This window comes from Diplotaxodon limnothrissa, linkage group LG14 (genome assembly GCF_057381915.1).
Source record: "Diplotaxodon limnothrissa isolate DT_005_m linkage group LG14, D_limnothrissa_male_GT1.1, whole genome shotgun sequence".
NCBI classification, from domain to species: domain Eukaryota; kingdom Metazoa; phylum Chordata; class Actinopteri; order Cichliformes; family Cichlidae; genus Diplotaxodon; species Diplotaxodon limnothrissa.
The window spans coordinates 35,766,088-35,789,646 of NC_140609.1; the positions used below are offsets into that span (position 1 = coordinate 35,766,088).

General features: G+C 41.1%; 2 protein-coding genes across 2 annotated transcripts; one reads left to right on the top strand and one right to left on the bottom strand.

The window, feature by feature from the left end:
• The first annotated feature begins 234 nt into the window (after positions 1 to 234).
• dhx34 (DEAH (Asp-Glu-Ala-His) box polypeptide 34) lies at positions 235 to 12,166 on the top strand. The gene is made up of 16 exons (XM_085371070.1): positions 235 to 1,190; positions 2,397 to 2,708; positions 3,100 to 3,354; positions 3,436 to 3,538; positions 5,423 to 5,640; positions 5,744 to 5,918; positions 6,195 to 6,388; positions 6,503 to 6,604; positions 6,698 to 6,958; positions 7,202 to 7,369; positions 7,505 to 7,610; positions 8,904 to 9,010; positions 9,608 to 9,877; positions 10,096 to 10,287; positions 11,517 to 11,661; positions 11,806 to 12,166. Exons 1-16 carry the CDS (start codon positions 513 to 515, stop codon positions 11,940 to 11,942), a joined length of 3,423 nt encoding a protein of 1,140 aa, XP_085227196.1. The 5' UTR covers positions 235 to 512; the 3' UTR covers positions 11,943 to 12,166.
• Positions 12,167 to 15,482: 3,316 nt separating this feature from the next.
• On the bottom strand, positions 15,483 to 19,796 carry spred3 (sprouty related EVH1 domain containing 3). The gene is made up of 6 exons (XM_085371057.1): positions 19,786 to 19,796; positions 17,702 to 17,867; positions 17,375 to 17,543; positions 17,233 to 17,294; positions 16,947 to 17,105; positions 15,483 to 16,487 (listed from the first exon to the last, which is right to left on the bottom strand). Exons 1-6 carry the CDS (start codon positions 19,794 to 19,796, stop codon positions 15,483 to 15,485), a joined length of 1,572 nt encoding a protein of 523 aa, XP_085227183.1.
• Positions 19,797 to 23,559: the final 3,763 nt, after the last annotated feature.

Here is a 23,559-nt window from a genome sequence, read left to right on the forward strand (position 1 = left end):
TCTTGTCCCCCCCTTTTTTTTTTTTTTTTTTTTTTTTTTAGTAATTAAAGATATACTTTACGATCATTCTACCATGGACAAAGGCAAATTCAAATTAATCATGTGAGGAGCAGGTTTAGGGCGTGACATCTCTTCAAATCACCATTTCTTTTTTAAACGCTGGCTTTCACCGGAAGATCGGAAGATTTTAAAGGATGGAACGGAAGTTGTCCACCCGTATTATTGTCCCCTATTTAGACTTTCCAGTTTTCCCACCGGCTTTTATTTTTTAATATACAGTTGTCTGTATTTAGCATTTTAAAGCAGTATTAAAGATTCGTGTCATTCAGGCAAATGTAAACCTTTAGGGTTTGAAATGCGCTCTCTAGTTTATCTAGTATAGATGTAACATAAGGCTGCTACGAGCCTGGAAAGGCGAATACATGTGGAAGTTGTGTATTATATGGGGGGTTAACCCGCCTCCTGCTTAATTCTGGTGGAGGTAAGTAACGCTGTTTTTTGCTAGTAACGCTATGGCTTCAGAGAAGAGGAGTTGGGACTGGGGCAGCTCGCAATGCCGAGCCCAGCTGGACGAAATCTTTTTCCGGGAGCATGACTACATCCAGGTTGGCAGCTCTGAACATAAAGAGTTCTGGGCTTTCTTTGAGCGCTTCCAGAGGTTTAAAACGAAGAGAGACATGTCAGGCGCGGAAATCAGAAAGGAGGACAAAGACAAAGGGAGGGACAGGGGCAAGGTGGATCTTGGCCTTCCCAAAGAGTACGATGCTCGCTACCGGATTAACGTATCTGTGTGCACCAGGGACATCGAGGAGCGCATGGGAAAATCAGAGCATAGAAGCAGACAGAGGTCCTCCGGACCAGGGGCTCAACAGGTCTCCGACTGCCGCCTAGCGCTCCTGCATTTCCTGGATTTTAGCCAGAAACAGAGTTTTGGAAAAATTGCCAAACTTCGCCGGGAGCAGAAGAACCTGCCCATCTTCCAGTACCGGGATCGGATAGTGGAGCTGGTGCGACTTCACCCAGTGGTTGTAGTGGCAGGGGACACGGGCTGTGGAAAATCAACCCAAGTCCCTCAGTACCTTCTCTCTGCTGGCTTCAATAACATCGCCTGCACCCAGCCTCGGCGCATTGCCTGTATATCCCTCGCAAAGAGAGTCAGCTTTGAGAGCCTCAATCAGTATGGATCAAAGGTTTGTCAGGACAGATTGTTACATTTGTTGAATTCAATCCCAACCTTTCATCCAAAACAGTTAAAAGTACAAAGTAAAATGACTTTATGGAAACTTTAGGAAACTCTAAAAACTTACTTTATAATTCGGGTCCATCTGTTGACCGAAAAAATATCAGCTGGAATTTTGCTCATCGGTTAACTAAAAAGAGGGAAAAAAGGAAATAGAAAAAGAATATAATCAATATTTGAGCAGAATAAATACAATTTTAACATATGGTGGAGTAAATAGTTATTTGATCCCTTGCTGAGTTTGTAAGTTTGCCTACGTCCAAAGAAATGAATGGTCTCTCATTTTTATACTACCGCTAGTTTTATTTTAATGGAGATACACATAATATTAACCAAAAATCTTAAAAACAGACTAAAAAAAACCCTCCACCATTTTAGATAAAAGTTATAAATTGATTTGCATGCCACTGAGTGAAATAAGTGTTTGATCCCCAAGTAAAACATGACTTAGTACCCTGACCCTTGTGGGCACGCATGATGGTAAGACATTGTAGTTGGTCACCAGGTTTGCACACATCTCAGGGGGGATTTTGGCCCTCTTGTCTTTACATAAATCTCTAAATTCTTTAAGTTTCTTGGCTGCTGCTTGGCATCTCAAAACTGATTCCCTGACATCCTTTGATAGAGGTTGAAATGAAAGAAACTGATTCTGTGGACAGGTATGCTTTATATACATAACTCAGAAAGCAGAAGTATCTGTAATTGATTTATTGATTGTAAATTGTTTGTTACGTGGATACACAGCCAATCTGTGGAAGCCAGAATTCTGCCGGCTTTGTAGGGAATCAAATCGTTATTTCACTCGGTAACATGCAAATGAATTTAAAATTTTTATGGACTGTTTTTTGTTCCTGATTATTGGTTGATATTCTGTCTTGCTCTATTAAAATGAAACTACCATAAAAGTTAGAGGCTGTTTGCTTCTTTATAAGTGAGCAAACTGACTAATTCAGATGAGGATCAAATACTTATTCACCCAACTGTATTATTTTCCGTCTAGATGAGGATAACTACAGCAAGTAGAATAAAATCCATATTTAATTTAGTGAAATATATTATAGAAATTTGCTTAAAACACTGACTTCATTATAACTGCATTAAATATATGATATTTTTCAGTTTCTTGGAGCTCACAAATGTTATTGGTCTTTTTCAGGTGGGGTACCAGATCCGCTTTGAGACAAGTCGAACCGCAGCAACCAAGCTGCTGTTCCTTACAGAGGGGCTGCTGCTTCGACAGATCCAGCAGGACAGTACGCTGGCTCGGTACCAGGTTGTGATTGTTGACGAGGTCCATGAGAGACACCTCCATTGTGACTTTCTTCTCGGGGTCCTGCGTTCTCTGCTGGCTGACCGCCCAGACCTACGTCTCATCCTCATGTCAGCCACCATCAACATCAAACTGTTCTCTAACTATTTCAGCGGTGCTCCTGTACTGCAGGTCCCAGGCAGGCTGTTTCCTATTCAGGTAACCAGAGGCAAACCCTAAACACAGGTGTAAATATGCATTTTACTCAAGATGATGTGATTTTTAAAACTTTGCCTCTTGCATCTAGTAGGCAAAAAACATGCACTGGAAAGATACTGGCCCAAAACATTTTCATTCTTTATATATATATTTTTAATTTAGGATAAAATGCAAACAACGAGTCAAATGATTGAAGTTTTAAGAAAGCCACTTTTTAAAAAATGATTGTACTTGCTGTATTTGTTTTAAGTGCACAATGCAAATTTTGGTAGTCTAGGTGTTGGTTTCTATTTACAAATTTAAATGGTAAAATTTTGTATCAAAGTAGCAGACATGTCTGAGAGTTGTTTTTGTTTAATGTCCTGTTTTTCCCCTCTGGCATGGTACTTAGGTTATTTACCAGCCCATTCCTCCTGAGGAGCAGTCCTCAAAGTCTGAGAAACTGGATCCTAGACCGTATCTGCGCATCCTGCAGGGCATCGATCAGCGTTACCCCCCAGAGGAGCGTGGTGACCTGCTGCTCTTTCTTAGCGGTGTGGCAGAGATCTCCACCATCCAGGAGGCCTGTCAGATTTATGCCACACACACACGTCGCTGGATAATCTTAACACTGCACAGCACCCTCTCAATTGCTCAGCAGGATAAGGTACAGTCAGCTTTTAAGCTGTTATTTAGAGTTACGATTTTCTAATTCTAATTGTGCCTCTGTTACTGTGTTACTCTTCAGGTGTTTGATATTGCTCCTCCTGGGGTGAGAAAGTGCATCATCTCTACCAATATTGCAGAGACATCAGTCACAATAGATGGAGTGCGCTTTGTTGTTGATTCAGGTATGGAACGAGTGGTACATTTATTCTCACCCCCTAGAGTTTGATGGTCCATCCTTGAAATTTAAATTTTGCAGCAAAGCTTTGTTTTAAATGACAAAACGTAATTAAATGAGGACGTACAGTGGGGCAAAAAAGTATTTAGTCAGCCACCGATTGTGCAAGTTCCCCCACTTAAAATGATGACAGAGGTCAGTAATTTGCACCAGAGGTACACTTCAACTGTGAGAGACAGAATGTGAAAAAAAAATCCATGAATCCACATGGTAGGATTTGTAAAGAATTTATTCGTAAATCAGGGTGGAAAATAAGTATTTGGTCACCTCAAACAAGGAAAATCTCTGGCTCCCACAGACCTGTAACGTCTTCTGTAAGAAGCTTTTCTGTCCCCCACTCGTTACCTGTATGAATGGCACCTGTTTGAACTCATCATCTGTATAAAAGACACCTGTCCACAGCCTCAAACAGTCAGACTCCAAACTCTGCCATGGCCAAGACCAAAGAGCTTTCGAAGGACACCAGGAAAAGTATTGTAGACCTGCACCAGACTGGGAAGAGTGAATCTACAATAGGCAAGCAGCTTGGTGTGAAAAAATCAACTGTGGGAGCAATCATCAGAAAATGGAAGACATACAAGACCACTGATAATCTCCCACGATCTGGGGCTCCACGCAAGATCTCATCCCGTGGGGTCAAAATGATCATGAGAACGGTGAGCAAAGATCCCAGAACCACACGGGGGGACCTGGTGAATGACCTGCAGAGAGCTGGGACCAAAGTAACAAAGGTCACCATCAGTAACACACTACAACGGCAGGGAATCAAATCCCGCAGTGCCAGACGTGTTCCGCTGCTGAAGCCAGTGCATGTCCAGGCCCGTCTGAAGTTTGCCAGAGAGCACATGGATGATACAGCAGAGGATTGGGAGAATGTCATGTGGTCAGATGAAACCAAAGTAGAACTTTTTGGTATAAACTCAACTCGTCGTGTTTGGAGGAAGAAGAATACTGAGTTGCATCCCAAGAACACCATACCTACTGTGAAGCATGGGGGTGGAAACATCATGCTATGGGGCTGTTTTTCTGCCAAGGGGACAGGACGACTGATCCGTGTTAAGGACAGAATGAATGGGGCCATGTATCGTGAGATTTTGAGCCAAAACCTCCTTCCATCAGTGAGAACTTTGAAGATGAAACGAGGCTGGGTCTTCCAACATGACAATGATCCAAAACACACCGCCCGGGCAACAAAGGAGTGGCTCCGTAAGAAGCATTTGAAAGTCCTGGAGTGGCCTAGCCAGTCTCCAGACCTCAACCCCATAGAAAATCTGTGGCGGGAGTTGAAAGTCCGTGTTGCTCGGCGACAGTCCCAAAACATCACTGCTCTCGAGAAGATCTGCATGGAGGAATGGGCCAAAATACCAGCTACTGTGTGTGCAAACCTGGTAAAGACCTATAGTAAACGTTTGACCTCTGTTATTGCCAACAAAGGTTATGTTACAAAGTATTGAGTTGTATTTTTGTTCTTGACCAAATACTTATTTTCCACCCTGATTTACGAATAAATTCTTTACAAATCCTACCATGTGGATTCATGGATTTTTCTTTCACATTCTGTCTCTCACAGTTGAAGTGTACCTCTGGTGCAAATTACTGACCTCTGTCATCATTTTAAGTGGGGGAACTTGCACAGTCTGTGGCTGACTAAATACTTTTTTTGCCCCACTGTAAAAGGCTTCAGAGAAGTTGAATGTGCAAAGCTACATTTTCTTGTTTAGCTTTTAAAATAGAGAATGCTATAGTGTTAACGACAGCAAAATAATGCACTACTTAAAAGTAGAACGGCAACTATAAAAATTGTTGTTGTTTTTTTTAACTTGCTTTATAGGAAAGGTGAAAGAAATGAGTTTTGACCCTAAAGCCAAGATGCAACGCCTACAAGAGTTCTGGATCAGCCGAGCCAGCTCTGAGCAGAGAAAAGGTCGAGCTGGTCGTACGGGTCCGGGCGTTTGCTACCGGCTCTACTCAGAGTCTGACTACAATGCTTTCGCACCTTATCCTGTGCCTGAAATCCACAGAGTTGCTCTGGACTCCCTAATTCTTCAGGTAATAAGATTCTGTGAATAGCAGGTTAGTAGAATAGTAATAGATTTTTTTTAAACTCTTCTGCATAAGTTTTAACTTCATCTATTCATTTCTGTTCTTGCAGATGAAGAGCATGTCTCTTGGAGATCCACTCTCCTTTGTTTTTATTGATCCACCCCCGGCTGCAAGTATCCAGAATGCTGTTTTTTATCTAAAGGAACAGGGGGCGCTAGACAGTCGTGGTGAACTGACGTCTATTGGTAGTTTGCTGGCACAGCTTCCCGTTGATGTGGTCATAGGTAAGATTTCATACAGCAGAACCATGTTGGAGTTTGTTTGTTTGTTTTTGTTTTTTCCTAAGTCACTATTAGGATGCTTGCAAGAGAGTGAAATAAAGTGGAAGAAATAACAAGAACGTTTTTAAAACGTTAAAATACGTAATATACATAATTTAAGGCTTTTCTTTCATTAAAAAGTAATTATACAAAGTTTCACATGGATTGACAGTGACACAGTGGTGGTCTTGTGATCATCCATCAGCTGGATTCAGGTTAAGCATGTTTGTGTCTGTTTAGGGAAGATGCTGGTGCTGGGCTGTTTGTTTAACTTGGTGGAGCCCGTGCTGACGGTGGCAGCAGCCCTCAGCGTTCAGTCACCTTTCCTCCGTAGTTCACAGCACAATCCAGATTGTGCCACTGCCCGGCAGCCCCTGCATAGCAACCAAGGAGACCCCTTTACCCTCCTCAACACTTTCAATGCCTGGGTGGAGGTCAGTAAAACAAGCATCATGTTGTGTTGGATGTTTAATATTATGAGAATCAACACTGGAGCAGTTAGGTCATAAAATGGTCTTCACTGGACGCAAAACTGATTTCGAAAACAGGTAAAAGGGGAGAGAGGTGGTGGATCAAGAAAATGGTGCAGAAGGAGAGGCTTGGAGGAGCAGCGGCTGTATGAGATGGTGAACCTACGCAGACAGTTCAAGGCAGGCTCCTCACAAAGCATTTCATACATTCATAAAACATTTTCAGGCTTTTTAGCGATTGACAACGAGTATTGAAATCCCTCTCATTATTAGGACTTGCTGAGGAGCCACAGCCTGCTGGAATCAGAAGATAGCACTCCCTCTGGTGGTGACCGTGTGCAACGCAGGGAGAGGCTAACTGAGAGGAGAAAGCTGCATCAGCTGAAGAGAGATCATGAACAGCAGGAGGGAAGCAAACGTAAAGTCCTGAGGCTGGAGGAGGGTCAGGAAGGAGACTCTTCAGGATCAGACACAGAGGAAACAGGAAGGTCTAAGAGGAACAAGGAGGGGTCTGGACAGAACTTGGACATACAGGTATCTTAGAAGATGTAACAGAAAAGAATATCACTATAAACTTGTTCTTAATTTTATCACATCCCATCCCAAGTTTTGTTTTGCCTAGTTTTTATTAAAAATATGATCTATTCCTGTTTTTCAAACTAGTAAGTTCAACTTTCAAATAAAGCAGCAAGTATAGCAGGCTCTGGTGAAAAGCTGAAGTCAGTTTTGTTATTATTAATATTTTTTTTTCCCATGGTGCTGTTTGGTTTGCAATAGGAGGTGAAGTTCAAGTTACGGCATAATGTGTCAGAGCTGCAGGAGGCTGTCAGTCAGGACTTGTCCTCACACCAGCAGGCTTTGCTCAAGCTCCTGCTTTGCAGAGGCCTGTACCCTCAGCTGGCACTGCCCGATGAACACAACTCCACCCGCAAAGACTCTGACCAGGTCAGGCTTCCTTCTACACTGAATTTCCTTTTATAACGTATGAATATACAGTAATCTGATTATTTCTATGGTGACTGAAAAAAATTAAGTAAGGAGAAAAATGAAACTTCCATTTTGTGATCTTATGTTGTGTAGGTGTTTCACACAAGGAATAAGCAAGGAGTGGTGATTCACCCAACCAGTGTGTTTGCCAGTGACCCAGAAGTGTTACAGGTGCCTGAGGGTGACACTGGAGAAATGGGTACAACCTACCTTCACATTCTTATTTTTTATTTTATTTTTTGTACAGAAGATGTAAAATAAAAGCCGTTACACAGTTGATCTGATGATACCTCTTGTCCAAAGTTCCCAACAGTGTACAAACTTTCACCTTCCTTTCTCTGTTGAGACTGATGCTAACCTTTTTCTTATAAGAGCTTTCTTACTGGCTATCAGAAAATACTGAACAAATATTTATTTTTATTTCATTCTTCTAATATATCTAGTCTCAAACCTTAACAGAAAGGGGCACTTTTACATTGGATATTTATTCCATGCTCGTCTTACACCTTACACCAGTATTGCTGTAGTAGTGTACAACACCAAAAAAATGGGGGAATAAAACCCCTCCAGCAACAATTTCCTCGAGAAATTTCAAAAACTGCTTTGTGCAGGTGAAGAATCTCATCACGTTCTTTCATCGAAACTCTCTCCAAGACAGAGTTAATATACTTTTTCATTGTTATGTATTTAATTTTCCCCATGTTTTCAGCTACAGTATGAAATTCCCTCTTTTTCTAATTTTCCTTTATGCGTATTATGCCTTCTTCTTTCATTCTGTTAATCCACTGTATCATTTAGGAAAACATCTAAACCTTGGCATTGATTTATAAGCTTTTATAAAGATCCTCGGAACAACAGACTACGTCTTATCCAAAGAGTTACCACCTCTATGTGATGTCTAATTTGTAAAAATCTTAATCTGTCCCTCATAAAAAGAGTCACTGTATTTGTATTTGTTTGATTCTCTTTGACCATCAGTTCACGCTTAGATGCTTGGTTGATTCTGATATTTTGAATTTTTCTTTGACAAATTAGATTGGATTGTAAATAAAAGTATTTTTGATATTTGTACAAATTTGGCTTGTAATTAGATAATGCTTTTACATTGGTGGGTTAATCTGGTCAGAATTATATTTTAAGATATTTAAACACAGCATTTCACAGATTTTCCTAAACAATTTTACATTTCACAGCCTAAATTCTCAATCAGATACCAAGGAGGAGCATTTCTTTTTCAAGGTTACTTTAAAACTAGCAAAAACAACATCTTCACTAATCTGATTTATTATATGAAACCACATTTCCTGTCATATAAAGTCCAACTTTATATGACAAAGAGAAACCGTAACCTGCTCAAGGCAATAAAGGGTCAGCAGTGCTTTCATTTGTTTCCAGTTAAACAAAATCTCTCTTTTTCCGCCCTCTGATCACTGAGTTTACCTTTGATCTTCTATTGAATATCTCACATGTCATCTGTGTTTCCTGCCTGCAGGGCCTGATAGGAGAGACAGCACCAAACACCAGCTGTTAGCCTTCGTCACTCTGTTGGAGACCAACAAACCCTATTTGTCAAACTGTGTGCGGGTTCCAGCGCTACAAGTTAGTACCTGATGTGGGATATCCCTATTTCCTCCACAAACCACTACATTTAAACAAAAAAACATGTTGGATAATAATGCTCTGTATTATCTTAAAGACACCTGATATTGTGAATGTAAACAAAACGAATCCAGTTCGATGCTATTACCGATTCAGAGTAGGACAAATACTTAACATAGTAATATTTTCTTGAAATCCATTAATGCACTCGCTCCAGTGTTGCACCAAGTTGCATGCTTTAAATTAAACTAACCTGGATTACATGGAATTCTCTTTGTATTACGATGTGCTATTTGGGTACGCACCACACATGGGACAGTAAATTAAACTGGACGGTGTATTCCTTTCTTCCAGTTTAGTTTATTTTTTTCACTTAGTAACATATTAAGTAGCAAGAACTGTGGCACAATGTTGTCAGTGTGCAGGTTTAATAAAGAGAGGAACATCAGAATATACGGATGAATAATGGCTGTGGGAAAGAAAACTTTTTGGGGGATTCTGTGTCAGGTTATGGTTTTATTTCATCGTCTCTTCCATTACTTCCAGTTTTTGCCAGTTCATATATGATGTATTAATCATTTCTAATTTGTTCACCAGGCGCTGCTGCTGGTAGCAAACTCAGTGGACACTAACGCTGACTGTGCGCGACTAGTGGTGGACGGCTGGCTGGAGTTGGAGCTGAAGGAGCCAGAGGAGGCTCTGAAGGTGCTGTCCACAGCGCTTACTCTCAGGGCTGAGTGGGAGCGCCTGCTGCAGGCCCAGCTGGGACAGAACTCAACAGGGGGAGCAGCAGTCGGGCAGGGGGTGTCCCGCAGAGTTGTGCAAAAGCTGAGTGAAAGCCTGGTCCGCTTTCTGCTCTACACTGAGGTACTGATGTGCCAGCTTGGTTGTTACTGTATAATGGCCATCACTTGATGATCCTAGAACACAGAGAAGCAGAACGATAAAGTTAGAAGAATCGCCCATTTGTTCCAGAAACAATTTAACACATCACTAAACAGCTGATAAAATGTAAACAATGTACATAAGACCAATACGTTAATAGTCAAAATGTTTTTTTGTGTATTTTTTACTTTCCCTGACAGGTCACTTATAGCCTTCGGCGACTCTCAGCTTTCCAGACCCAGAACCTGTACATTGGTCCTCAGTCTGAGTCTGTGTCGTCGAACACTAAAGCTGGAGATTTAAACCCGCTGTTTCCAGGAGCCGAGGCCAAGCCAGACGCCATTAAAGGAGGCCTACGTGTCACCAACTTTTTCACCTACAACTGTCTGGCTGTGAGTTTGTCTAAAAACAGCAGCAATTCAGAAATGCATTGAGTTAAAGTTTCAAAGAAATTATTGTTTCAGCTCTTAGGGCTGTATTTACATATTACATTCCCTATATAGCAATGGAAGTTGAAAGAAGGACAATTCTAGAGTTTTACATATCAGAACATAATTTAAAAAATCATCTGGTCTCTAAAACATCCTAAAAACATCCCAAAATTAAGAAAATGAAACATATATATATAAATATAATAAAAGTAATAATTACCCAAATTGCTTTCATGTGAATTAAGATGGAAAGTAGCAGCCAGTTGTTAATCAAATGCACTTGATTAATTGAACATCTGCAAGTGTGACCACCTGTGTTAAAGTAGGTTTGGATGTTTGCTGGTCTGGAGTCTTCCTGTGTATAACAAAGTATACTGGAGTCAGATGTGACGCCATCTATCTGACAGCTAAAGCTTGGCTAACTGATCATCTACAGCAGACTGGCTGAATAAGAAAAGAATCAAGGTGCTGGAATAGCCCTGCCAAAGTTCAGACCTCAGCCCACTTGAAATGCTGGCAGGACCTTAAGGGGCTATGCTTAAACCTCTCATGAGAAAGAATATAGTTAGGACCAGGTGATTTTTTTTTTTTTAATATGTCCTGATATTTGAAACCACAGAAATGAAAGACATTGGAAATTTCTTTTTCATGACTGTAAGTTTGTCTGGGGTTTTTAAAAAGTTATTTGAGAGTTCTTTATATATTGTTTCACTTATCAACCTCCAAAATCAAAAGCTATGCCAGAAATTTAATCTCTTCCAAAGTAATACAAGTGACAAAATGCATTTTTTTGAAATACTTTTACCTTGTACGTGGAATCCATAACTTTTTAGACAATGACCCTCAAAATTACTGTTATATACTAGACTGTCCCTTTCAATGTTATTCATATAGATGCAGAGTGTACGTCAGAACCAGGATTTTAACCTAACTGCATCAACAGAGACATCAGACAAAAAGTAGTTAAAGACCTGCAGTTTGGCTGTATATGGATTATAACGTGCCATTTCCTCAACCAAGTTATAATGAAAAAATACAATTAAAAATTAAAACAATAGATGGTCAGTTCTAGGTTTAATGTCTCGAGTATTTTGTTCATGCATGAAAACAGATCATTTTGGAATGAAACCGCGCAGCTTGTCTTATTAAATCTACGCATTATTTTAGTATTTCTAAATTATGATTCGCAGGATTCAAAAGACCTCTACAGTGAGTGCTTACGTACTTTCTGGAGCTGTCCCAACTGTGACCTGTACATGCCTCTAACTCCACTGGAAAGAATGCATCATGAAGCTTCCTGCAGGCCGGCTGGAGAACAGCAGAAGCCTGAGGAAGGTCAGGAATTTCTTTTGTACTCTGATTGGTTTAACACATTAAGCGTTAGGCCACATACTTTATTTTAGAAGAGCTAAAGAATTTGATACGAAGTGTGCGTGCGTTTGCCAACTGTGTGTGTTTTTATTTTGTATTTTATTTCAGAGCCAGAGGGTGGAAAAGCAAGCTCTTCATCAAGCCTTACCAGAGTTTATCACTGTGATGTGTGCAATCAAGACCTGACCCTCACCTCCACTGAGATCCTCAAACATAAAAGGCAGCACATGTATTCTGCAAAGTAATGGACCCCAGCATCCAAAGGATAACAGCTAATCACAGTTTTGGTGGTGGTTGTGGGGGGTGTTGTTTTGTTTTTATTTTAATGGAAAATTTGTGTCTTCTTCCTCCCTTTTTAATACTTGTGGATCTTTTTTTAAGGCAATGTTCCTGCCCTCTAGTGGTCACTTGTTATATTCTGTTGTAGCTTACTGTAAAGTCCTGTTCCTGTAGGAGAGATGCAGATTTAGAAAACTAGTCTCCTTAATTTTTTTTTTTTTTTACAAAATATAATATAAATATTTGAGTAATAATCAAAGGCAAGAAATAAATGTGTGTTTAACAAAAGAATACATTTATAGGCTTTTTTCTTTAAAAAAAAAAAAAAAGATTCCTTCCACAGCTCTATGGAACAGTTATAAAGCAATTTGAACCAGTGTTTGGGAAACGGCACAGTGAGTTTTATACATGCACACATGAGAAAGAAGAAAACGCTTTTAAAATATAGAGTGAGGGTTTAATAATGATACAAACCCACGATATGTAACACCTCAAAGCAGCACATTGGCACAAAGTCAGAAGTAAGACAGCACAGAAGATAAAAACCTGTCTCAAAAAAATAAAGAATCAGAATAAATATCTCAATAAATAAATAAACAGGTAATATCTCATTAATTACTTTGAAACTAATAAATACGTACATTTGAAAATATGCACATTGGCAGAAATTAATAATCAAAAAAGGAAATAGTACTTAATACAGAGTTACTTAGAAATCATAAGTTATTGATTACTCAAATCAAAAGGCACATTTATTAAGATGTAAGAATGGGGCCTGCAATTGTGATCGCATGACTGTCAGTACTGTACTCTAACACCATTTCTGAACCAGAAGCAGCAAACTGTGTGCAATGGCTTTACTAGTTCTGCACCATCGAGTGAACACGTGTGTCTGTGTGTGAGGATCTATCAGATTTGTGGAGAGAGTGTGTGTGAGTGTGTGTGTGTGAGAGAGAAAGACAAAGGTTTTGAATCAGGGGATGGCAGTCTTGTGACTGGGTTTGGATTTCCTGCCATTGTGACAGGGCGTCTTTAAAAAAATTAAAAAATTAAGAGGACCAACAATGTTGGCAGGCTGGCCTAGTAGTAAAGACAATGTCCCATAACCAAGAGATCGAGGCTTGTGTTCATCAGCAGTTGCATGTCCTGACTCTGAACCCTACTGTCTCTTCACTCACTTTAAGTCACTTTGGATAAAAATTCTTGGCTAAACTTAAAATGTAAATAACATGGTGAAGCTTCTGAAAGGTTCATTCTGCCATAATTTAAAGTCCACCCAGGTGATGCTGCATTTGAGACAACGAAACTCGGTCAGCACTGGTTTCCTTATACAAAAAAAGGTATATCCATCACTTACACTTGTATTACCTTTCTGGGATTCTCAGTACATTCCATGTGTTATTTAAATTTGTTGACTTTTGTTTTTTTTAAAGCTGCAAAATCAACAACAATCAACTTTTTTTACTTTGTGATGATTTTTTTTTAATGACTTAAAGCTTATTGCATTTAATACATATTATATAACCATTATGGCCTTATTTAAGTTTTTTCACTTAACAGAAAAAGCCCAAATTTTCTTGTTGTATTTAATTTTGGAAGTGACGCACCTTTCTATAGTGGAACTGGTGTGCTTTTATGCAATGTGGCAATTTGTAAGGTGAAACAAAAAGACATACTGTAAACAAATATCCCTGTACCTGTATTCTAAGGAATTCCTACAAAAATGAAAGGATTTTTTTTGTCCATTTCTTGGTCTAAATGAACTATTAATGCACCTTTAACTGGTTATTAACTGGAAGTAGAAATGTATCCTGCCAATCAGCAAAATAAAACATAGAAATGCAAGGTACATCACCAGCAACATTTTTAAAAATGTCTCAGGGCAAATTCATCTTTAATGCCAGCTTTAAATTTACAAAATCTTCCGCACCCTGGGTGGAACAGAAACTTGGAGCTTTGTTTCTAAATCACGCAACCACTCCAGTTGACAACAGGCAGTGGGAACGTTTGAATAGAATAGCGTAAAAATAGCAGCTTTTTTGACCTTCCACTTAAAGCAATATAAAAACCGCATCGCCTGTTTCGTTCAGTGTTTTCAAGTTAATGTGTCTTTTTCTAATCACAGCGTCAGTCTGCAGCAGACGCGTTCGAATGTCGCACCTGCGAGCTACGTGCTGCTGCTCAAAGACAACTTTGTGTTCCTGTTTTTCTGTTATGCTTGATGTCGAGCACAGCAACACACTACAGTATTCAGTTTCAACACTTTTCCATTACTGCTTAGTGTATACTAACATGACTAACCAGTACAAAAATAAATTTTGAAACATTGTTCATTGCACTTAAATTTTTGGTGGTGTCTCACACAGAGGCCGAGACACATCAACAGATTGGTTACCATGGGGTCCTGTTTTGTTTTTCTTTGGGGACAGTGCAGTCACTGTGTACATTAGGTAGAATAGACTCGCTCAGAGGCCTCAGTTGTAAGCACCTTGACTGATTCAACAAGTACAGTGGTGGGATATGAGGATTTCTATGATATATATTGAAAATACTTGGGAATATGGGAAAAATACATGTATGTGCAAATGTGAGGGTGCTGAATGCTAGACACATATTCTCCTTTTTTCTTTTTGGAAACAAAAAAGTAACCATGTGTTTGGTTACAAAGGATCATTATGAATCATGTTATGACTTTTAAGTCTTGGTGGTCATCATTGCAACTTCCCTTAACAATAATTGTCTCTTTGCATTTGATAACCTTTCTCCCATTGTGGTATAATGCGGTATAATCAAAGGACAACACTAGTGGTCTCAGATGCTTGTACTCTCTTGAAGACTGCATGCACCATGTGCTCATTCACACCAAACATCTCTCCTTTTTTTCTTTCCTTGTTTTTAGTAACATCTGAGGTAAAATTAGAGGTAAAGGGTGACATCTGTTCATCTGACTGATAAACAGGCCAACATGGAACAAATAACTTCCCCAAGATCTCATGTTTGTGAGTACGTGAATGTGTGTGCCATTTGGGGATTCTGTCAATATGTTTTACATTTAATAAAATATACCAATTAAAATTATAACAATCATATATATAAACATCTTTTGTTTTTTGAGTTTTTTTTCCTTTCTAAATTAAAAAAAAAACGGACATTTGAAACAGTGTACACTTCACTGTTGCCTCTGCCACCTTCTTTCTGTGATAAAGTCACTGACAGCTAACTCTAGATCAGCCACTCCTCAATAAATCCACTATAACTCCCACAGAGCCTGGTCTGAGTGCAATGCACCTACAGCAGGCATGGACCAGTGAGGAAGGCCCCAGGTTGAAAAGAGAAAGAGCCGAATGCAGCGGAAGGCTGTGGGGCTTTGGCGGGCCAGAGGTCTGGGTCTACTGAGAGCACTGTTCCTATTTAGGGCCAACCTTCTGCGTCCTAACGGATGCGCTCTTCTCTCAATACCCAAACCCCCTCGGTCCAGGAAACCCCTCCCTCCCAAAAGCCTGGCTTCATCGGACTGCCTTGTGCTTTCCCCCACAGCAGCCACACCTCTCCCCACATCGCAGGCAGGCGCGCAAAGGCAGGTAGCAGCACATGCAGGGCACAAAGAGAGACAGGGCCAGGAGGGCCAACCAGCGGGCACAGCAGAGGGGATGCGGGTGGCCCCCCATTGAGTCATCACATGAACAAGGCTCCCAGAACTCTCCCTCAGAGTCCGACATGCAGTGGTAGAGCAGACTCTCTGCGCACCACACACAGGTCCACTGGCGCAGGCAGTGCAGGGCCGGGTCTGGGGCATCTCTGCATCGGCCCCGCCCATTCTCTGAAGCACTGAAAACAGAGCGGCAGTACACACAGCGAGACGAGCATGACGATGAAGCCTGAGGGCACGGGCTGTCATCATCGGGAGAGATTGCTCCTGGGTCACCACTACTACTGGCCCCTCCTCCTCTCTTACGAGTCCGCGACCGGGGAGTGGCCAGCGATGTGTGGATGCAGCAGGGCGACGGCGAGCCTTTACCCGTCTCCTGGGGTGAACCGGCACCTGAGGACACGCCGGATACAGCATTGGGCATGGACATACAGATGGGTGACGATGAGGATAAACGCTGGGAGGCTTTACTGTCCAGGCTCACAGTCACATCACAGCCCGCCGAACCCACTCCCGCCAGCTCCTTCTCAAAGCGAACCACGCACAGCTCTGACTTGTCCTGCAGGCTTCCTCCACCACCAACAACCACACCGCCAGTCAGCCCCCCAACCATAGTCCTTGTGGCCCCTGCCCGTCTGTAATCCTCATAACCTCGAGAACCCCACAGGTCTTTGCAAGGGTCCACACTGTGCAGGTCTCCCTCCTCCAGCAATGAAATAGTGGGTGAGAGGGGGGACAGGGGAGATGAGGCTGGGGGACCTACAGGAGGAGTAGGTGGAGCAGGAGGTGGGGGCGGGGGCGCCGGGGGATTCAACACAGCCGTCATTTGTGAGAGTTGGTGCTGGCCCGACCTGGTGTGGATCTGTGGAGAGGGTGTAGGATTACAGAGTGAGTCAGGAACATTGTGTACTATGGCAGTGGTTATAGAAGGTTTTCATTTCTCAGATATCCCACATCCATACACAAGAAATAGAAAAGGCCACACCTGTTAAAATCTCACTTTATGCATTCTCAATGTAGAACAAATAAACTTGCATGGACTTAACAGTGGGGACAGAGGGGGGAAAAATCAACCAAAACAGTTGATGGGGTTTTTTTTGGGGGGGGGGGATCTAAAACAGCTCACAAACCTCTTTCTAGGTTGTCTGCAGAAATCATTACTCAGCTTTTAAAGTGTTTATTGACGAGAAATAACTGCAAATAAGTGCAAATAACTGAAAAATCAGTTACAAATGCACATATCAAGATGTGCACATTATTCTCAGTGCAGTGGTATGGTCTAGTCAGTAAACTACAGCTAGAGCAGGAGGTGGTGTGCTACCTGAGCAGGTGTTTGCGTGGTTACAGCATGGCTGGATCCAAAACTAAACTCTTCCGACCGCACGAAGCAAGTAGACGATGACTCGCTTGTCACTATGGTGATGGGTTTGGGAAGCATCTCCTTTCTGCTGTTGGATGACGACTCACTTCCTGTATGAGACTGATAGAGGTTGCATGCCACCCCGCAAATCAAAAATCAACAATGACTGCATTTGGGTCAGGTGACAGAATACACAAACCCATTTTATTCAATATGTGGTCAAACAATGACCTGTTCGGTTACTCACAGCTTGTCCGTCATCCTCAGTGTCGGCCTCTTCTGGCGTGGAGGATGAGGGCGAGTCAGAGCCTTGTAAACGTAAAAAGAGATGACTTAGGTTTTCCTGCATATTTTCTATGAATCATATTTTATACGCAGCTCATGTCTACCTCTGTCGAGCTTGTCTATGACAGTCTGAAGCCCTTTCTCAAAGGAGATGGCATCGGCAGGGCTCTGGAATGTAAGGCCAAACTTTCGATCCTCTACTCGCCAGTGATGGAAGATGGGGTTCACCTTGTTGTACACTAACCCTTTTTGCACTGCACACTCCAGCACCGGCTAGACAGAAACATCATTCCAGACAATTTAAGAAGTTAGTTAACCAATTAAGATCTAGTCCTTCCTTAAGTTTTAAGACAGCATATATCTACAGTCTTTGGATGGTGTTGACAAGCAACGTGTCACCAAAGACAGGCATAACACACGCACACACTCACTGCTCGATCTCGCAGCCGTTCTCCACGTATGATGTACTCCCTCCGTCCCCTGCCATCATGACTCCGCCCCTTACATATGACCACATGACTGAGGCCACCACCTCCAAGGGGCACCCAACCGCCACTGGAGTCATCACGTGTCATCACCACCGCACGAACACGCACACTGTCAGGGAAACCAAGAGTGAGCCGAGGCCATGGCTGATTAACCAGTGTATCCTAATGTCTTGATGCATGCTCAATCATCCAGGTTAGGAAATCCCAAAATGTCTATTCTCTTCATCTGGCTGTAGCCTTTTCAGTGGGAGAAAGACTTTGTCACTCATCCAAGTGACTTTTTCTCTTCACCCTGAGACTAAAAAGCTCTAAGTCCAGATGAACAGAATAAACTTATTGGTATGCACTATAATAATAAACACACACTGGCACACACATGTGCACAAATACCTGCAGCAACTGATATGCACAGTCATTCAAGTGAAAACAGGTAAAGCCAGATCAACTTTCAGAACACAAAAATTCAGTACAGTGTGAGGATTTCAGGGTCAGGATTGATGCCAGCACACATGTTTCCATAAAGAAATTCACACAAAAACCACAAAACTGACAGCTTAGTTGGACTATGAGTCGTGGCTATGCAACATGACCACTCAAAGGTATATCATACAGTAACTCATAGCTAAGGCAATTACTCATGTGACCGGTAAATCTAATTTTAAGTATCAGTCTGGCTTGGTGTTAGCATTTCCTAAGCATTTCTGCTGCTAGTGTTTGAAAGCTAGAATGTTAAGCTATAGTGTGAGCTATATGGGCTCAAAATTAAGGGGCTATGGAGCAAATTGATAGAAAGAACGCCAAGGTTGAGGAGGAGAGAAATGGCCAAATGGGAGGAGGGAGGAAGAATGAGTGTTTCCAAGATAGACGTATCAATGAACGCACCCATCGCCATCAGAGGCCCGGCATTCTTACAAAAAGAAGAAGAAGAAGAAGCTGCTCTCGCCAAATCGGCTGAATAATTCAGCACTGCAGTTCGACATGTGTTTGTAATGCATGCACAGCTGCATCTTTTTGTCATTTTTCAAAGCACACTGAATTTTAATTGTTGCAATTATTTTTCTTAAGACGCTCCCTGTCTCCATTCCGCCCCTGCTGCACGCACTCATTAACACACCCCGATATTATGTTATATTTTTTTATGAATGGGATGGAGCGAGACTGGATTTGACACTGCACTGCGCGTTATACATTTCGCCGCAAAAAACGTTTTAGGCCCAAATACAATGCAATCGCGTGTGAAAAGGGAAGAATGAAGAAGAAGAAGAAGAAGAAGAAGAAGAAGAAGAAGAAGGAGGAAAAAACGAACGAGTGGGTGAGAGGATGGAGAGGAAACGAGAGATGGGGGGAGGGGGCCCGATTAGAAAAGGGAAGAAGGAGAGGAGGGGTGAGAATGAGGGAGAGCGAGGGAGAGAGAAAAATCACATTTCATTCATAAAGTTTGGCTTTAAAAAATCATAATGAAACCCCGAGACACGTTGATAAAAATCACAACGCCTCCATCCCTCCCTCGTTTTACTGTAGCCATGTCTTGAATGACGCGATGCTGGCCCCAAACTCGCCATATTTCGCCTCCCCCCTCCATACATTTTACACACTGACTGATTTCGTGCTTGTTTTTACCAATCACTAACCACGCATTTCGTTTTTGAATTGCTGCATAGCACCCGATGTTTGCTCAGTACAATAATTGTTGTTATTTCGTTAATTTTGTGCGTGCATGCCGTGTGCCAGTCATCCAAAAAGCACAGGTCCACATGTAGGTGGCTTGACATTTATCACAATTTGGCGTGGATATATCAGAAATGGGGTGTATGCTGTTGATTCAAAACTACGTAATGGTGTTTTTATTCTCGGCAGCCTGCTAAACTGTAGAGCACCGAATGTGATAACAGTGCATGATACTGGTGTAACACTGAGGGTGGTGGCGTTCTTTCCTATCCGTTTTTTTTTTTTTTTTTTTTTTTTTTTTTTTGGCGGACGATTGAATATATATGTGCAATGTTAAAAATGAAAATGTAAGGACTTACTCGCCCTCCATGGCTCGGTGTTGCCCGCCGCTTGCAGCAGCCCACCCCAGGGTCTCCTCTCTCTCTCTCTCTCTCTCTCTCCCTCTCTCTCTCTTTTTATCCTCCTTTCAGGAAACACTCAGGCTCGCTCACATTCTCTCTCCATCTGCTCTCATTTTCCTAATCTTTCTCTCTCTTGCTCTCGCTCTCTCTCTCCACCTTGATGTCGTTTCGGTGTATCAGGATAGGCTTGAGGTTGCAGCAGCCATTTTCCGCTGGCAGCATCCTCCCTCTCTCTCTTTCTCTCTCTCCCTCCCTCCCTCATTCTCTCTCTCTCTCTCTCTCTCGCTCCAAATCACTCCCTCTCTTATTCCTTTTCTCACTCTACCTGCCCTGTGCCAGCACATCCACACTAATCATTGACAGCATCGCGGCTTTAGCTAGCCTATAGGGTTTTTCACCATGTGATTTTAAATGGCTGATAATGATACCGAGTTGCTGATACATGCAGTGACGTGGGTGATGAATGAAAAGCTCGGTAAAACCATCAATGACCTCTGGTTGATCCGTGATAACTGTGGAGAAAACTAAATTCTATGAAATTCTATGAAATGCAGGTAAAATAAAATCCGACTGCATAGTTCCTTTAAAGTATAAGCCCGGCACAGTAATATGCGTCTGTATTAATTACATTTTAACTGTTTATATATACAGTTTATATGCAACCAAAAGCAGGGCAAAAATACTATTTAGTCCACTACAAGGTCCATAGTTTGGGCGAATCCACAAAGGTTTCAGCACCATGGACAGCAATTCACCTTAGCAAATGGTACATCCCCAATGTGAAGGCATTTGGGGTTAAACGCTGTGTTTCAATACACTCTGGTGACTTTTTACTTTATGACCATTTTTGTTACTTTTTAAACAACGAATATACTGTATACTACCTCACTGCGGCTATTCATATAGGCCGTATATTTACCGCTAGTGTTTTCTAAGAGAAATAAATGCAGGTAAAATAAAATTAGAATGCATATTTACTATTTTAGTATAAGCCAGTGTATATATATATATACATATATATATATATATATGTCACTGTTTACTACAGGGAAAAAAGTTTGCTACTGGCACATAACACTGTGTATCAATGGCACTGTGACAACCTTTTATTTTGTGGTAATTTATTACTTTCTTCTGCCATAAATATACCAGCCTACTGTTTGAACTTGGAAAAAAATATATATCACTATGGATGTTCCTATAAGTTACATAATATCCATATTTTTTAATGTACAATTTACCCCATGTGAATAGATGACACTCTGGCCACTAATCATTTTAGTTTTCAACTCTAAGGCCATAAATACACCAAATGCACTTGTAAAAATTATGCTGCACTGTAGCTATTCATAAAGACTGCTTTCTCACGACGTTTGAGAAAAGTAGCCCAGCTATGTTTTGTCTCTTTCAGTTAAAATTCCTGCAATTCTTCACAATGTCCTTGGACTGCTTTGAGTTAAAGCAGAAATACCACAATGAGAACTGTAATGTAAAGCGGCAATGATAGGCATTGCTGCCACGTGTTTTTAATGTCTCTTTAATGAAAATTATAGCGTGAGCCTATTCCATGTCCATCAAATTCACTTATTATAAATTAACTTTCTACTGTCCGTTCAGTCCCTCTAATCCATTTAGCATTTTAATTTAAAAGAAAAAAAGTAAGTGTGAATTAACAACAACATACCAGACAATGGAGATTCTTGGAAATCAAGCGTGAAAAGAAATTTTTTCTTAAGTTGAGAAAGAGATTACTTTTTCATTCATCCCTGAAGCTCAGTTATGTTACATCAGAAAAATAACCTGATTTAAACACACAGGTTCTCACAACTTTAACATGTACAATTCTTTTAAATGCAAAAAACATAATCTCACGGCACTTTACAAGATAAAGGACTTACACTATTAGAGTAACCAAACTAATCCCTTTAAGCCAACTCTCTTGGTGATAGTGGTCTGTCTCGCTCTTGTAGTTCTGTAGAAGATGTTGTGTTTAAATACCCAAGGTTAGTTTTCAGCACCACGGACAGTCCCTTAATAAACGGCTCAGACGCAATCACAAACGAATCTATGTTTTATGTGTCTTCATCACTTTTAAGTTAGTTTAGAAAAAATATTTCATGAAGGCTAACCCAAAACATATTTAATGTTAAACCTTGACATAATTTACTAATTTTAGTAACAATAACCTACTACTAACAACAACAACAATATGAGCTCGTTATTCGCCAAAATGTCAGGTATTAACAGTGCAGAGACAGGTATTTAAGATATTATAATTTTTGGGGGGGGGGTGGATCAATTCAATTCAATTTAATTTATACAGCGCCAAATCACAACAACAGTCGCCTCAAGGCGCTTTATATTGTAAAGTAGATCCTACAATAATAGATACAGAGAAAAAACCAACAATCATATGACCTCCTGAGCGAGCACTATGGCGACAGTGGGGAGGAAAAACTCCATTTTAACAGGAAGAAACTTCCGGCAGAACCAGGCTCAGGGAGGGGCGGGGCCATCTGCTGCAACCGGTTGGGCTGAGAGAAGGAAAACAGGATAAATACATGCTGTGGAAGAGAGACAGAGATTAATAGCAGGTACAATTCAATGCAGAGAGGTCTATTAACACATAGTGAGTGAGAAAGGTGACTGGAAAGGAAAAACTCAATGCATCATGGGAATCCCCTGGCAGCCTACGTCTATTGCAGCATAACTAAGGGAGGATTCAGGGTCACCTGATCCAGCCCTAACTATATGCTATATCACATACTGCATTTTTCCAAACTACGTCCAGCACCATGTCATGATCTCTATGTGTTTGGAGGCACACCACAATTTCACTTTAATTCATTCATGGAATAGCATTGCAGTTTTATCAGATGCAATATGCATCATGTAGATCTCCCTTTTCCACCACTTCTCAAAGATTCTCTGTTGGATTGAGGTCAGGTGACTGTGGAGTTCATTTCAACATAGTGAACCTGACATTGATATGGTCAGCAAACCAATGTGATATATTTTAAGCTCGTGAAAGCAGCTAAGATGGGCATACTTTAGTAACAAAGAGGTGGACAGCAACAATATTAAGACCGACTATAGTGTTTGAAAGATGTTCAGTTGGTACTAAAGGGGCCAAGGTGTGTCAAGAAGATATCACCCACGCTATTAAACCACTAGAAGCAGTCTAAGCTACTGATTCAATGCAGGATGAATCCACACTTCATGTCCTTTATGCTAAATTCTGACCCCAAATGTTGCAGCAGAAATTGAGACTCATCAGACCACAAAATATTTTTTGACTCTTGGATTATCCTATTGGCGACTTGTGGAATTAGAACCGTTTCGTTCTTAGCTGACCAAAGTGGTACCCTGTGTGGTCTTCTACTGCTGTAGCCCATTTGCTGTTTCGCATACCTTGGTTGCAACTGGTTATTTTAGTTACTGTTTCCTTCCTTAAAAAAATGTTTCCTTTCTTCACAGTTTGAAGGAGTCTTGCCATTTTCCTGTGACCAGGAGATGGATGTGAGAATTTCCCAGTAGATCAGCAGTTTCTAAGACACTCACCAACAGCAAGAACCATACCTAACCACTCAAGTTAATTAAAGGTGAGTTAAATCACCTTTCCTCCCCATACTGATGCTCATTTTGAACTTCAGCAAGTCATCTTAACCATGCCTAAAGGATTGAACAGATTGATTGTTAATACAAATGTCGAATCATTCAAACCGGTGTAAC